This window comes from Piliocolobus tephrosceles, chromosome 1 (assembly GCF_002776525.5).
Source record: "Piliocolobus tephrosceles isolate RC106 chromosome 1, ASM277652v3, whole genome shotgun sequence".
Taxonomy (NCBI): domain Eukaryota; kingdom Metazoa; phylum Chordata; class Mammalia; order Primates; family Cercopithecidae; genus Piliocolobus; species Piliocolobus tephrosceles.
Window position 1 is genome coordinate 61,765,908 of NC_045434.1, and position 16,691 is coordinate 61,782,598.

A 16,691-nucleotide genomic window follows, 5' to 3' on the forward strand; every position below is an offset into this window, starting at 1 on the left:
TGTGTGTGTGTGTGTGTGTGTGTGTGTGTGTGTGTGTGTGTGTGTGTGTAGGGGGATTGGGAGACCTCAGATATGCAAGAGCTGAATTAATCATGTTCTCCAGTACTTAGTATACCATCCATCCACAAAGGATTTATTTCTTTGTTGTATTTATTTTTGTTCTTTTCTGCACTCTCCCCCTGCCCCCCGCAATGAGCCCTCCTCCATGTATTTTATATCCTTACAACCTGCCTCTTGTGTTATTATATATAAAAGGATCCTTCAAACATATCGTGTTTAGAGTATGTTTAATTTTCACTAATGGTATTGTGGCACGGCTGCATTTATCAGACAATTCTTCCTGTGACTCAAGGAAGCACCTGTCTCTCTGAAACATCCTCCTATTTGGTCCTGGCTTTGCCCCTGTGGAACTAAACAGAAAAATTCTACACTCTCTCCCAGCATGTGAATACAATCACTGTGGCCCCTCTTCTTCAGGCTCAACCTACCCCCCTCCTTACTTTCCCTCCTAGGATGTGGGAGTTTCCTGGTCCTCCACAGGGTGATCTCACTAGAACCAACCACCCCCACATCTGGATGTTGCACTTCTCTGCACCTAAGCAGTCACCTCTGGTATGGTTGGAAGGCCTGGAAGAGGAACCTGAGAGGTGGCATGACTGGGCCATAGGGCAAGACTGTGCAATGACTAAGCTTGAACAGGAAATGTGGACTTGACTGCTGTAGGCTAGCAAGCCTGTCCCTTTCACCTTTCTTCCTGGTCATCAGGACAGGGGAACTGTAAGCCTTGCTGATGTGGGGGTACCTTCAGGCAGGGGATCTCTGCCATCACTCTGCATTGGGTTCTTTGAGCTCAGTACTAGAACTCTCATACTCAGAAAGATGGTGGATTCACTCCTTCCTTTGACTTGGATGGAAATTTCCTCAGAATGGATGGGAAGGGTTGCAAACCATGTGCCTATCTTGCATGCTGAGTGAGCCCAGCCTGGGGAGCTGAGGGCCCTTATATGCTCACATCAAATAACCTGCCCTCTTCATCCTCTGTCCCATCTTTATGAGCACATAATGGAGACCAATATTATACTTTTCTTTTTTATTGAGGTGAAACATAACATAAACCATTTTAAAGTGTGCAGCTCAGAACTGGGCACGGTGTCTCACACCTGTAATCCCAGCACTTTGGGAGGCCGAGCTGGATGGATCACCTGAGGTCAGGAGTTCAAGACCAGCCTGGGCAACATGGTGAAACTCTGTCTCTACCAAAAATACAAAATTTAGCTGGGTGTGGTGGCACGTGCCTGTAATCCCAGCTACTTGGGAGGCTAAGGCACGAGAATCACTTGAACCCGGGAGGTGGAGGTTGCAGTGAGCCGAGATGGCGCCACTGCACTCCAGCCTGGGCAACAGAGTGAGACTCTGTCTCCAAAATAAATAAATAAAGTACACAATTCAGTAGCATTTGGTCCATTCACAATGTGTGCAACCACAACTCTGTCTAGTTCCAAAACATTTGCCTCTCAAAAGGAAACCTCATACCCATTAACCAGTTACCCTCCTTCTCCCTTCCCCTCTGCCTCTGGTCACCAGAGACAATCCGTGTTTTGTCTCTATTATGTATCTATTCTATAGATAAGACCTAGTGATGTCATATCTATGGGATCATTCCCTGTGACCTTTTGTGCATGGTTCTTTCACCAAGCGTGTTTTCAGGATTCATCCAGTTGGAGCATGTCAGTATTGAATTCCTTCCTATGGCTGAGTCATATTCCAGGGTATGTACGTACTGGAGTTTGTTTATCCATTCATCCCTTAGAGGACATCTGGGCTGTGTCCACCCTTTGGCTGTTGTGCATGATGCTGCTGTGAACATTCGTGTACATGTACTTGTTTGATGCCTGTTTTTAATCCTTTTGCTCATATACCTTAGGAGTAGAATTGCAGAGTCATATGGTAATTTTATTTCTTACTTTTTGAGGAACTGCCAAACCATACGTTTCTTTTTTAAATAGCAGCCTTACTCTGGTACTTTTCCTGTACATAAAAAGAGAAAAATGGATGGAAAATCCCTGGACTAGGAGTCAAGAAGCCTGGGTTCTTTTTCTAGCTTTGCCACTAACCAGCTGGGTAAACTCAAACCAGTCACTTCCCTTCTCTGGGATTTTGTTTCTTCATCTGAAAAGAAAGGGGACTGTATGAAACTCGTGTTCTTTACATTCTTTTCCTCTTGTAAGATTTTGTTGGAAAAACTGGGTTCCAGAGAGGAAAGGGGGAGAGAATTGCTACACAGCTAAATGTGGTTATCTTGAGATTCTTTTTCCACCCTGTTGTTAAATAGTAAATTCAAAATGTCCCATACAATTGGGCTTTTTTTCTTGCCAATGTGTATCTGTTTTAATGAATAGCTTCTGGCTTCCTAGTTCTATCAAGATTCCCAAAATAAAATATCCTTCTCTTTCCCTTCACTTCCTACTGCTTGGCAGCTCCTAAACCAAACATGCTGGTCATGGAGCCCTGACGGGCGCCATCCCCGCCGCCCCTGCTGCGCCTTCCTCTAGTGCAGGTTCCCTCAGCACTAAGGGTTCAACTGCCTAATCTAAGTCTGGTCTTTGGAGATGTATAAGCCAAGGAGAGGCATTAGTGGATTCTTTCTGTGACAGTGTAAGGACCATCTTAGGGAGTTGGGAAGATGAACCAAAGACCTCCTGTGATGCCTTCTAGATAGAGGGTCCCTCCTTGGGAGATTTTCTCCTCTCTTAACCTTTCTTCAGCTTGTTGGTTTCCTCTCCAGAAAGCACCGTCTGTGTTGAGACGGATTTTTTTCTTCCACTAATGAGTAGCCTTCACAGTATGCCACCCAGGTCCACAGCATGTGCTCTCCTGCGCCGCCTGGTGGTTTTCTGGGGAAACGTGAGGTTTTAAAAGCACGTGATGGTCCAAATGGCTTCTTACTTCATCCATTTAATCATTCATTCATTTTTTCATTCATCCGTATATCCATCCATCTCACGGTTTCAAAAATCTGCTATGTTTTAGGTACTATGATCTATTCTAAGAGTAGAACAGTAAACAAGACAGAGTACCTTCCCTTATAAAGAAGCTTTCATTTCCATAGGGGAGATAGACAAGTGGCTTTTGGAATGAATACAAAGTGAAATGTGCCATAATGGGGGAAGTAAAGTGTGTGCAGGAGCACAAATGAAGGACACATATGTCATACCTGGAAAATACTAACAAGTGAGGGCAGACACAGAGTGTTCTAGACAGAGCTTCATGGTGCAAAAGTCAGTAAGCAAGACCAAGCATGAGGTACTGAGGGAGCTGGTAGAAGAGCAGTCTTGGCTGGAACACAGGATGCAAGGGAGGGATGAACAGTGAGCTAGCAGAGGGGGCACATTATGCAGGACCTCTGAATCATGTCAAGGACACTACCTTTAACTCCCAAGCAGCAGTGAGCTATTGAGAGTTACACTAGGGGAGTAGCACATTTATGTTTGCCTTTAGAAATAATAGCTTTGGTTATGAGTGGAGAGTAAATCAGAGGGGCATATCACACTGCCTCCCATAACTGTGTACAATTATTATGTGTCAATAAAAAATAATAAAGTAAAAAACAAGCCACAGGGAGGGGGGAAGTGGATGTGGAGAGACCACTTAGGAAGTTGTTGCAGTAACTCTGGCATGAAATGTTGGTGATCAAAACCAAGGTGGTGGCAGTGGGAAAGGAAACAAGTGGATGGAGTCCAGAAATATACACAGTTGAGGGTTGGTGCTGGGCCCAGCTTCCAGGATAGAAACTGCAAAAATGTGAATAAGAATCCTTTAGTTTGCCCCGTATCCTGGCACAGGGGAAGTCCCTTGTCCTATTGCAAGAATCAGTGACCTGCTTTCTGCTCCAGGTCTCTAGAAGGATGGCCTTGTTTCCCAGGATCTCTTGCCCTCCCAGAAAGCAAGCACTGGAGTCCTGTTCTTATCTTCTGCACCCTCAGTCAGGGTGGATGGGAGACGGTGCATGTGCACAATTGAGAGTGGGTTTCAATTTGCTGCCAAATGAAATAGGAGCAGGACAATGATGTGTCCATCTGATAGGTAGCTATGAATCTAGGAAAACTGGAGGAATTCTGGAGAGGCCACCTCCTGCCTTCCTCTTTGACTTGGCACCACAGTAGAATAGCAAACTGGACCAATTTTTTAAAGTGTATGTTTCAGAACCTCAGGTAATCTTAAAGCCCTGTATTTGAGTCTCAGCTGTAGGCCATTCTTGCTCTTCTCTTTCTAGAGGAGGAGAAGAAAGGTTTGTCTCTAAGGATCCATTCTAGGTTCCTTGGACAACCATTTTTAACACCATCTCTGTAAGCCCTGGAATGATTTCTTGTGCTTGAGGATGAACACTGAACCATCTTAAATGTTGTTTATTCTACCAGCCACCTGAAGCCCACTTCTTCGTGGTTGTCATCTTACCACTGCCATTATCTATAAAAGGACAATATCAGGGACCACTGTTCCTTAGCTGCACAAAATACTTGAGAAATCATTCATTTTTCTGCAAAAATGACAAAAAATCCTTTGTGCAACCATGTCTTCACCTATCTAACCCATGATTCCCCAGGCCTGCCAATGTCACCCTGCCCCCTTCGTCCTGGGATCAAAGGACATCAGTGCGATCTCATCTCTGTGCCTCTACCACAAATATGCTCAGCCCCAGGCACACTCAGCACATGTGGTTCAGAGAGGCTGTGAGACTGGTGCATTTCTTACCAGATGGGTGCGTGGCATCTTCTGGTTGCTGGGCCTACAGGCCAATAGGCCAGTGTTTGTTTTCATGGCTGTTCTTTGCGGAGTTGCCCTTCCTTCTCTAACAGTGGTTTTCAGCTGGGGGGTTTGCCCTCCAGGGAACAATTGCCAATGTCTGGAGACATTTCTGATTGGTTGTGGTGAAGGGGGTGGGCTGTACTGGTTTCTAGTGGATAGAGGTCAGGGATGCTGCTAAACATCTTACAACACCCAGGACAGTTCCCCACGCCAAGAATTTTTCAGTCCCACATGTCAATAGTGTTGAGGTTAAGAAACCCTGCTCTATCTAGAACATTACTCTGTGACCAAGGGGGCCCTTGGGTCCTCCAAAGCCCTGTAGGATTGCTAGAGCAAACTGCAAGTTCATGAAAAACCCACTTGCTCTTATGTTTCTTTCCACAGCTGAGCTGTGTCTGGGAGGCCCAGTTAAAGCGGCTCGAGGTGACAAGACCCCGAGTGCTGGGGAGCAGGGAGCGGGGCCGGGTGCCGAGGATGGCCAGGCAGCCACCGCCACCCTGGGTCCGTGCAGCCTTCCTCCTCTGCCTCCTCAGTCTTGGTGAAGCCATCGAAATTCCTATGGATCGTGAGTCCTGCCCCATCCTCTTCTCTTTTTCTCCTGATTTTGGGCAGTGCGGTGGGAGGGGAGGGATGGTCAGAGGAAAGTTCAGATCGCTCAAAGAAGGTTGAGGAGAGGGGAAGCAGTGGATTCTGAGATTTAGAGCTGGGTTTCTCTCCAAAGGACTGACACGGGCTCCTGTTTGAAAGTTTGAGACTGTGTGTTGCAGAGCCCGTTTCTCAGGGCTGTGGCTGAGCTGATGCTTGGGGCGCCTGGAGCCAGCTGAGTGGGACCAGAGGTGGCGGAGTTTGGGATTCTGAGTGCCGCTTGGGTTTTTCCCTCTGCTCACCTCTCCAGGTCCTCTGTGGTCTTGACTTGCCCAGAAAAGCAGTTTCCATGGTCAAGTATGGTGGCACAGTTCTTACTTGCCTTTCTAATGTCTGATATATTCAAATCTACACCCTTCGGGCCCTCTTGGCTGGAGGAATCAGGAGGACACAGGCCTGGGAAGGGCTGGGAGCAGAATTATCTTTGCAAAAGATATGGCTAAATGAGACATTAAAATAGAGCCCCATTATCATGCCACATGGGAGAACCAGGAATGGATTCCTTCTCATTGTTTTCAACTTTCCCACAGTAAAATAAAAAGTAAAATCGCTGTCATTCTGTTTCTCATGGAGGGGGCATTATTTGACCATCAGAATCATAAAGTAAGGGGCTTAAAATGCAAATCTAACGGCCATGTCTCCACCAACCATATCTGTTGCTGCACTCAGCAATGGCCCATGTATTGGCAGCCAAGCTCCTCGGCCCTGCCGTTAGGTGTGTGCCACCTTTACCACAACTCTGACACTTCCGGTAAAACGTCTTAGCCTCCCCAGGCTAAAATGTGAGCACGCCATCTCTGACCCCTGTTTCTTATGTCAAGGAACAGAGGGGACCCACATGACACCAACATTGGCTTGGGCTCTCTCCAGTTAACAGATGTCTGGGGAGGGGGGCGGGAGAGTAACACAAACTCCAAAAAGTCCTCCCTGAGCTTTCCAAAGCCAGACCCCTGGTCCTGGAGTTAGCATAGTTTGGAGAAGAGTTGGAGGTATCTCAGCCCTCCAGGCACCCTACTTCACCAATAATAGCTGCCCCAGAGGAGGGGACACTTTGGATGGTAGAACACCAGTAGTAACTGTAAGTCAGACCCAGAGGTAAGATGGGCAAAGCCCCTGCTGCCCTCCCAATACCCCCAGGTATGTGGACTTGCATGTATGTGAGCGTGTGTATGCATGCCCACACACGTGTGCACGTGCACAGGGAGGGAGGAGAGCAGAGTTGTGAAAGGACCTGTTCCCATGGTAACTGTCTGTGTGGCTGGCTCAAGGAGAGTTTCCCATTAACAGTCCCAGGCAGACAGTGTAATAAGGAGCCTGGTAAGGCCAAGTCCCTGGTGGGAGGGTGTGCAGAGGAAATTGGGTTATCAGGGAAGTGGTGAAGGCTCATTTCTCTTCTGCTGCTTCTCCTCACTCACTCACCTGCTGCTTTGATCCCTGGGGCCAGTGGGTGAGGGGTCCCTGCAAAGTGAGCCTATAAATAGATGGCTTTGATGTCTGACTTAAGAATCCGGAATTCTAAAGCTCTAAGGAAATGGAGACACAGCAGACACCCCGAGGAGTCAGGCTCTCCAAAGCCCTACCTGTAGGGTAGAGCTGAGAGTGTCCTGATCTCCCCACCATCTCCCCATTCCAGTGTCCCTGGGATGACCCCCACCCCATGTTGTGTTCCCGGAAACTCAAGCCTTTACTAGCTTAGAGTCGCATAGCAAATGGGTGGTGGAATCAAAACAGAACCCGAGTCTCTTGACCCCCAAATTTGGGACCTGATATGTCCCACCCCCACCTGCCTCCTCTGAGTCCTTCTCTTTAGAAACCACTGGAATGGCAGGTGTCATGCAGCAGGGAGAGAGCTAAGTGCTGCATGTGCCTCATCGCACATGGTTCTGGCAGCTAACCCTCAACATAGGTGTCATCCTTAGCCTGCGGGTTAGAGACAAGGAAGCGACAGAGCTGCGATAGGACCACAGCACCTCTCTCATGGACAGGGAAGTCCTTCTGCAATGCCATTCCAGGCGCCCTGGCTGTGTCAGGGCAGGAGACCCAGGCTGCCTGGAGCATGCCCCACACACATGATACCTCCCTGGTTGCTGCAGGTCCAGTGACCCTGGCAACATGTCCAAAAAGAGTCTGCAGAAACTGAACACTTTCCAAGCTGACCGCCGAAGATGACAGGGGATGAGGGGGCAGGTCCTGGCACTCTATGGCTGAGGCCATCCCCTGGGCCTCCTGTACTGCTGGGCTGGAAGGTGGTGGTCATGCACTGCAAGGGCATTGGCATTTCTAGCAATTTCAATGGAAACAAGTTAAAGTATCTGGCCTTCCTCTGCGAGTGGATGAACACCAACCCTTCCCAAGGCCCCCACCATTCCTGGGCCCCCAGCTGCCTTTTTTGACAGACCCTACGGGGCATACTACCCCACAAGACCAGACGAGGTCAGGCCACCCTGGACCACCTCATGGTGTTTGATGGAATCCCACTGCCCCTGACACAAAAAAGTGGATGGTAGTCCCTGCTGCCCTCAAGACTGAGCATCTGAAGCCCACGAGAAAGTTTGCCTGCCTGGGGTACCTGTCTCATGAGGTTGGCTGGAAGTACCAGGCAATGATAGCCACCCTGGAGGAAAAGAAGAGAGAAAAGGCCAAGATCCACTACCAGAAGAAACAGCAGCGGAAACAGGACCAAAAGAACGTGGAGAAGAAAATCACAAGTCCACAGAGGTCCCCAAGACCCATGGGCTTCTGGTCTGAGCCCATAAAGACTGTTTATTCCTCAAAAACAAACAAACAGAAAAAAGAAGCTGAATGCAAGACAGCAGGCAAGCCCTTCAGAGAGGCCCCGGCCGCCCTGGGAAGAGGCTGTCCTCAGCGGGTCTCTCCATCTCACTGGGCCCAGCACCACAGACCTCCCATGTGTGCTGAGCTGAGCCCACTCTCCATCCAGCCCTGGGCTGAAGGAAGATCAGGCTTTCTTAACGTTCTCGCCCTGCCAGGTGTTCCTTCTACTCGTCTGCTCCTTCAGCGGACATTATCTGTGTCTCGAGGCCAGAGGCACTGCTTCTATTCTAGAGAGGCTGGGCGCCACAGGCCTCCTGGAGCAGAGCCCTGGACCGCTGCACAGTCCCTCATTGAAGGCCCAGCCTCCAGCTCCCACTGCTGTGCCAGCGGAGTCACACGCACCCCTCCCACCTGTCCCCTGCCTTCCTCCTTCCCTCCCTATCCAGCCCCAAGGAGAACAGTATGACCTTTGAAAACAGCCAAGAGTCGCCTCATCAACTGGAGTGAGTTTGCCAAAAAGTGAGTCTGCTGGCCCTTCTGTCCCTGGCCCTGCATCAGGGGACAGCATTTTCCTCCCAGGAGTGGCAGAAACAATTCCCCCCCCCCCACCTCCATCACAAATAACGCTGCAGGATGGCCTCAGCTCACATGCACACTCTCACACATACATGCACATTCACACATACACTCACACTCACGCTCATACCTGCTCACTCATGCACACCCACACACCCACTCACACGCCCTCACATATCCTCACATGCTCACTCATGCACACCCACACAAGCCCTCACATACCCATATGTGCTCACACTCCCGCACACTCACTCCACTCACATACACCTCAGTCACACGCACTCACATGCTCCATCTCCTGAGGGATGGGTGCCAGAGGTCGTAGGTATCAGAGCCAGGGAAAGAAAAGAGGCACATGAGTAAAGAAACCTCGCGGACTGAGCAGGCATCTGCCTCAGTCCCTGCAGAGCTGAGCTGGAACAGCTGTGGAATTCACTTTCCACTGCTCCATAGAAGGCGAGTGGTGTGACTCTGGGTGAGAACTTGGTCACCCTCATCCCTAGACAAGCTGTCCCCACTGTCTTCTCCCTGTCGCAGCTTGTCTCCTGGGTTGATTCTGTCCCTGTAAGAAATTCCTTAGTAGCACAGTGGTGGCTGCAGATGCCATCCCTTTAGTCAAGTAGATTCTCCAGAGGCCCCTGGCCTGATAGTATGGGGGCTGGGGACAGCATCCAACCAGCTCTTGCTGCCCTGAGAGTCTCCAGCGCCCACAGTCTCCCTTCTCACTCACCCTTCTCCAGAATGTCAAGGAGAGCAGAGTCCTGAGGCCCCAGCTGGCTTGCTCACCTCTCTGGCCAAGGATGGATTTGTTTAAAAAAAAAAACAAAACAAAACTCTGGACCAGGCACTGGGAGAGCTGGTTCTCATTCTAGCTCTGCGGCAAACTTCCTGTATGATCTTAGCCAAGAGACTTCTTCCCTGGATCTGGAGATTCCCTGGACAATGTCTAGGGCTCTTTCCATTGAGTCAGCCTTTGATTCTATAAGAGAGGCTTGAAGTCTTGAATAGGCAAAGGAGGTCCCTTGTCAGGCTTGCTACCCAGGGTGAGACCCCAAAAATGTCCTGAATGAAGAAGCCAAGGGCCTGGACTAAGGGCCAAGGGAAGTGGGTCCCAGTGACAGCCCTGCCTCTCCTAAGAATGGCCCCTTCTCCCCACCCAAGCCAACTGGCATTCATCCTTCTAGAGTTACCTTTCTTGGGGCCCTGGCAAGAATATCATATATGGATGAAGATGCTGCAGAGACGAACTCCAGGGAGCATGTGTTCAGAAGCCATAGATTTTTGCTTTCCCCCTGGACTTTTCATTCCTTTGTCTCCTGCTCGGGCAGCCCTGGGCAAATGGTGAAGCAAATGTCTCTTCAGTCCTCCAGGGATCACACGAAATAATTATTTTGGATCTTTTCATGAGTCTTAGTCTCAAGACTTTCCTTCATGCACAGCATGTACAGCAGGGCCCTTGTCCTGCCACACTCTGCCCCTCCTCTGGGGTCTCTCTTCCCTCTCCTGCTGTGGCTCTTCCTGCACCTCTTGTTCTGAGCTTAACTCTGGCCTCTCCAGGCTGCCCTCTCTAAGCCCCCAGAATCCTCGCCACGTCTCACTGAAGTCAGATAGGAAGGCTTCAAAGTCAGCATGACTTTGCCCTGATGCTGGCAGCTCGCAACTCCCCACAAAGAGCCCTCACTCTGAAAAAGTCAGCCTGCAACAACAGTACAATAGTCTGCACCTGCGTGAAATGAGAATGCCATGTTACTTTCTGATACAATCATCAGGAAAAGACATTTTAAAGTCACAGCAACATGTGTTCTCTTTTCTGCACACTTTAACCAAGACCTTGTCCCCACAAAAAGCACACCATCTAAAACCTTCCTATCCGGAGTGTGGTTCACACACCACCAGCATGGCATTGCCCGAGCACTTGTCAGAAGGGCAGAGTCCCAGGCCCCACCCCAGCCCAACTGAATCAGAACCTGCATTTTAACCAGCGCCCTGGTGATGCATATGCATGTTAAAATTTGAGAAGCCCAGACCTCAGATACATACACCCACCTTCACAGGAGCACACCTATACGAGCACATGCATACTTCAGGTAGGAGCTGGGGGAGATTTGTGCCACCTGCCTCCTTACATTCTTTGTGAAAAGCACAGAAAGGGCCGGGCGCGGTGGCTCAAGCCTGTAATCCCAGCACTTTGGGAGGCCGGGACGGGCGGATCACGAGGTCAGGAGATCGAGACCATCCTGGCTAACATGGTGAAACCCCGTCTCTACTAAAAATACAAAAAAAAAACTAGTCGGGCGAGGTGGCGGGCGCCTGTAGTCCCAGCTACTCGGGTGGCTGAGGCAGGAGAATGGCGTGAACCCGGGAGGCGGAGCTTGCAGTGAGCTGAGATCCAGCCACTGCACTCCAGTCCAGGCGACAGAGTGAGACTCTGTCTCAGAAAAAAAAAAAAAAGAAAAGCACAGAAAGGAGCCGTAGACTCTGCTTCATCCCTGGAGCCTCCATTGAGAAGCATGATTTCTATAGGGCAATGTACCATGAAAGAGGCATTTGTCTCTAGAGTCTTCCATAGGATGGGAAAGGAGGAGATGCCAAGGAGAGAAGGTGTTATGGGAGAAGTGAGATCTTGGAGTTTTGCCCTGCAGCAGTGGTTCCAATCCACTCCCTTCCTGGCACCTGTCTTGCCCTCAGCCTCTCCTGTTCACTGTCGGCTGAGGAACCCACTTCCCTCAGTGGCATCAGATGGAGGGAAATCCCTTCAAGGCCTCTTTCAAGCAGCATTGTCACCTTGGGACTTGTGGACTTCCTGGTGACACTGTCCTTTGATCAGAGCCAGTCTTTCTGCCCAACTCTGTGGTTTTGGTCGCCCAGGGGAGGCGTCACCTTCTCCATAAGCCACTCACTGGGTCCGTTCCCCAACCCTGCTTGGTTCTTGCACTGAGCTCTGCAGCCAGGAGGAGAGAGCCCTGTGCTCAGCGCCCTCCCCAGGTGCACCCCGCCCACTCCCTGTGTGCTGGGGCGTGAGGACGCCTGGGCGGTTGTGTGCATAACGATGTTCTTCTTTTCTCCCTCTCCAATGCTAACCCGTCGGAACTAACAGCAAGCATTCAGAATGAGCGTAAGTGCCCTGCGTGGCTCTCTGTGCCTGTGCCTCTGGGAAGTGGGAGGGAGGAATGAGGCGTGAGGCAATACCTGGGGATTAGTGGCCTGCTGGGACTTCTGCTGGGGCCTCTTCACACCAGAGCCCTGTAGTGGGGTCTCTTACTGAGCGGGAAGGAAGGAGGCTTGCCTGCAGCACTCTCTTGCTGGGAAAGACAGAGGGGCATGTGGTAAGAAGAGGGTCATTGGATGGAAGCTCATGTGCACCACAGCTGTTTCCCCATCCTCCAGTGGCTGGCACAGGACCCCAGGGTAGAAGGCTGGCACTTGGGACCTAGATGGGGAGCATCTGGGAGGTTCTTGGGGACTGAAGGCCCTCTCTGCCCTAGCCTCACCATAGTTTGGCCATTTGTTGAGCCTCCAGGGCTCAGAACCTCCGTGACCCCTAAGTTCTGAAAATCTAGCTGCTTTTTCTTTCTTTATTCATTCAACAGACATTTATCAAAAACTATTGTGCACTGTATGTCGTGCTAAGCATTATAATGTAAGGATGAGTAAACTAAAAACCTGGCCTTCAGTTTCTCCTCGGGATGCTATGGGATTTTTTTTTTTTTTTTTTTTTTTAAGACAGAGTCTTGCTCTGTTGCCCAGACTGGAGTGCAGTGGCGCAATCTGGGCTCACTGCAGTCTCAGCCTCCTGGATTCAAGTGATTCTCCTGCCTCAGCCTCCCGAGTAGCCGGGGTTACAGGTGCTCACCACCATGCCCAGCTAATTTTTTTTTTTTTTTTTTAGTACTTTTAGTAGAGATGGGGTTTTATCACGTTGGCCAGACTGGTCTTAAACTCCCGACCTCAGATAATCCACCCACCTCAGCCTCCCAAAGTGCTGGGATTATAGGTGTGAGCCACTGTGCCTGGCCTATGGGTTTTTGTTTGTTTGTTTGTTTGTTTGTTTGAGACAGAGTCTTGCTCTGTTGCCCAGGCTGGAGTGCAGTGTGGCACCATCTCGGCTCACTGCCAGCTCCGCCTCCTGGGTTCATGCCATTCTCCTGCCTCAGCTTCCCGAGTAGCTGGGACTACAGGCACGCTCCACCACACCTGGCTAATTTTTTGTATTTTTTAGTAGAGGCGGGGTTTCACTATGTTAGCCAGGATGGTCTTGATCTCCGGACCTCGTGATCTACCCGCTTCGGCCTCCCAAAGTGCTGAGATTACAGGCGTGAGCCACCGCGCCCGGCTGCCTATGGGATCTTTTTAAAGGGATTCTTCTTCTGCTTAATATTTGACACCCACCTTCTTTCCTGCGGCACCATTTAAGGAGCTGGGTCTCTAGAATGGAACCCTGTTCACCGCCCCCCACACCCCACCCACTTGCTTGCTTGCATGTGTGGCTCCTGAAGCTCTTCATCTCAGCTGTTCCCCAAGCTGGACCCCAGGGAGGTCCCTGCAGCCCTGACCATGCTCCCTGTGCACTGTTGCAGTGACGCAGCCACCGACCATCACCAAGCAGTCAGTGAAGGATCACATCGTGGACCCCCGTGATAACATCCTGATTGAGTGTGAAGCAAAAGGGAACCCTGCCCCCAGGTGAGTGGTGGGGAAAAAGAACGCATTGAAACCACCTGCTTGCTTCTGGGCCTGATGATAACTAAGGCAAATGAGGCAGCTAGAAAATTAGACTCATCCATTCCAAAAAATTTCCATTAGGCACCTACTAGGTGGAAGGCACAATTGAGATACCAGGAAATTTTGCCTATAAGGAAACTGGAGATCAGAAAACAAGTGGCTTGATTTCACATCAAAAGCCAAAACTGGATATTCAGTTTTCTGACTTTCTGTTTAACATTCTTTCCTCCACTCTGCCCCACATTTAGCTTATAGGAAGTTCCTCTTCCAAGCCAACTCAAGTCTTTCGTTCTGAGCTTGCTTCTACCTGTTTATGTGCTAATTAAGACCAAATAAGATGACAACAGACATGAATTAAAAGCCTGTTGTGTGTGTCTGGGCTCTGGGTTAGGTTCTGTTACTCACATTGTCTTGTTCGACCACCTAACAGTGCTCTGGGGAAGGACAAATGCCCTTATGAAGAGGAGGGGAAACAGAGGTACAGAGGCCCAAGGTTACCCAGCTTGAAAGGGGCAGAACTCAGATTTAAACTCACGCTTCTGATCCCCAAAGGCCAGATTCATTTCTTTCAAATGATAAGCATCGGAGACATGGCAGATATTATTATCCGCCCCCATCCCCATCCTCAAAGTAGCATCCACAGACTGAGCCCTTCAGGAGCCTCATGCAAGATTCAGACGGAGATGTGACAGGACCCCGTCTAGCGTGTGTCTGTCAGCAGGAGGCATGAGGCCAAGCAGAGGCTGCCAGGTATGCAGCAGCTTTATTCTGGCCCCCTGGGTTCACACAAGACAGTCTCGAACCCAGAGCTGTGAGCCTGGGAACCAGCAAGGACTCCCTCACTGGCCGTGTGAGTCACCCTGAAGGGTCAGTCAGGGTGGTGGTAACCTTGCCTGCTTCTGAGGTTTGGTTTTTTTCCTCCGTGGTTCCTTTGCAGGGACAATGATCCTGTGGCACTGAGCAGCCCCTGCTGTTCCAGCTGCTCCTGCTTTCCCTGCTTCTTTTACAAGTTAGATCGTGGGCATCGGAGGATGTGAGGCCCTGGCTGCAGCTCCCAGGACGAGCAGAGGGAGCCATTCTAGTGCTCTTCAGCAGGGGCTCAATTCTACTAGGCTGCCATTTCTTTAAAAGCTGCCACTCTTGAGCTACAGGGCATGGTCACTGCTATGTAATCTATACTCACTGAGCAGGGCACAAATAACCTAAGCCATTTCACTTTGGCTTTAGAATGGATTGTAAAATTAAGGCAGTAGGAGGAACAGGGCCAGCTCCCTGATGTGTTTAGGTTGGGTGGAATATGAATTTAAGTTTGCCTTCCTAGTGGGAGGTTGGAAATGTCCTGGGGTGGAAGAAGCAGCAGACTCTAGATTCTAGAAATGAAAATCTCTCCTCGATGATGTATTTAGCATAACCCCCAAGTAGCTACTTGAGTATCTAACACTTAGAGCCACAAGTCCCAGTCTTAGCTGAGTAGAAATACTAACGCCAGGCCCCTGCCCTGGAGAGTCACCTGAGTAGGACCTGGGACTTTGCATTTTATTGAGCTCTCCAGATGGTTCTTCTGCTCGGCCAGGCTGGTACCTGTTGGTATAGGGGTGCCACGATGGGGCTGCAAGAGGGAATTTTGGTGCTGAGCCAGGAACTAGGGATCTGAGATCTGCCTGGAGCCCAGAGCCCACCCCATTCGTCTTGGTTGCCCCTGCTCCCCACTCTCCACAGCTTCCACTGGACACGAAACAGCAGATTCTTCAACATTGCCAAGGACCCCCGGGTGTCCATGAGGAGGAGGTCTGGGACCCTGGTGATTGACTTCCGCAGTGGCGGGCGGCCAGAGGAATATGAGGGGGAATATCAGTGTTTTGCCCGCAACAAATTTGGCACAGCCCTGTCCAATAGGATCCGCCTGCAGGTGTCTAGTGAGTAGCATGGGGCAGGGCTGAAATGCCCTGCTCCTGGGTAAATGGAGAGTGGGGGGTGTGGAAGGCCATTCCAGAAGGCCCGCCCTTGCCCTTGGCCTGCAGATGCCTTGGTGTTCTCTATGCATCTTCCCCAACTCAGAACGATTCCTTGGAAAGGAAGCTCCCAAAGCTTCCTTTTGAAGTTGTTGTCTGCAACAATTTCACTGGCCACTGGGCACAGGAGACGGGAAAGGAGGGGAGCCTTTGAAGATGCCTCCCTTCTCCTGCCTCTCAAGGGCAGCCCCTCGAGTAGGCTTATGTGCCCTGTCCCTCTCTCTTGCTCTTGTCCAGGTGCCCTTTCTGTTTCTCCTCCTTGCATGCCTGCCTCTGACCCTGCTCCTTGCCCTGGGCCCAGCCATCACCCTCACTTTATCCCCTTTGTCCACTTCTCTCCAGAATCTCCTCTGTGGCCCAAGGAAAACCTAGACCCTGTTGTGGTCCAAGAGGGCGCTCCTTTGACGCTCCAGTGCAACCCCCCACCTGGACTTCCATCCCCAGTCATCTTCTGGATGAGCAGCTGTGAGTCTTGGGGGCCTGGTGTTGTGTTTATATTTTAACCTTAGGGAGTGGGGTGGGTGTGTTAAATGAGGAAGGGCTTACCCAAGCTAGAAGACCTTGATTTGTGAGAAGCAGATGCAATGTGGCAACCAGGCTGAGAACACAGGCTCTGCAGAGAGAGGCTGCTTGGGCTTGTTTTCTAGCCTGGCTGCTGTGTGATCTTGAGCAAATTGCTTACATCTCTGGGCCTCAGTTTCCTCTTCTGGAAAAAAACAGAGCTAATCATAGTACTTATCTAGTAGGATTGTTATAAGAATAAATAAGTCAATATGTCCAAAGTGCTTAGAACAGGGCCAGATGCACAGTATGCACTTGGTAACATGATAATGAAAATGAAGAGTAAGACAGAAGGGATTGGGGAGAAGATGAGAAATGGTTTTTCCAATTGGCCGATTGAAAGCAGTTGACACCAAACCACCTCTTTCAAGTATTGGCCGGTCTGGATTTACTCTGATTCACTCTTCTGGTAGGAGGAAGGGTGAATGGGGAATTGAAACTTTTCATAAAGGAGTGATGGGGAGATAGGGTATCTGGAGCAGGGACAGAGTAATATCACTCAGTGATTGTTCTGGCTCAATTTTGGGCTGAGGCTCATTCAACCTCTCCGGACCTCAGTTTCTTCCCATGTTTTCAATTTAAATAAAAGGAGAA

At 50.1% G+C, this 16,691-nt stretch overlaps 1 protein-coding gene and 1 pseudogene across 2 annotated transcripts in view; both read left to right on the forward strand.

Annotated features, from left to right (window-relative positions):
- NFASC (neurofascin) overlaps positions 1 to 16,691 on the forward strand; it is a 197,011-nt gene that overhangs the window by 111,057 nt on the left and 69,263 nt on the right. The window contains exons 3-7 of one of the 2 annotated variants that reach the window (XM_023186935.2): positions 5,191 to 5,371; positions 11,900 to 11,917; positions 13,380 to 13,485; positions 15,244 to 15,440; positions 15,879 to 16,001. In XM_023186935.2, the coding sequence (XP_023042703.2) occupies positions 5,191 to 5,371; positions 11,900 to 11,917; positions 13,380 to 13,485; positions 15,244 to 15,440; positions 15,879 to 16,001 (625 nt within the window). The remainder of the gene's footprint in view (positions 1 to 5,190; positions 5,372 to 11,899; positions 11,918 to 13,379; positions 13,486 to 15,243; positions 15,441 to 15,878; positions 16,002 to 16,691) is intronic. The other variant, XM_023186936.2, reaches the window with a different exon arrangement.
- Positions 7,686 to 8,199, forward strand: LOC111522751 (annotated as a pseudogene).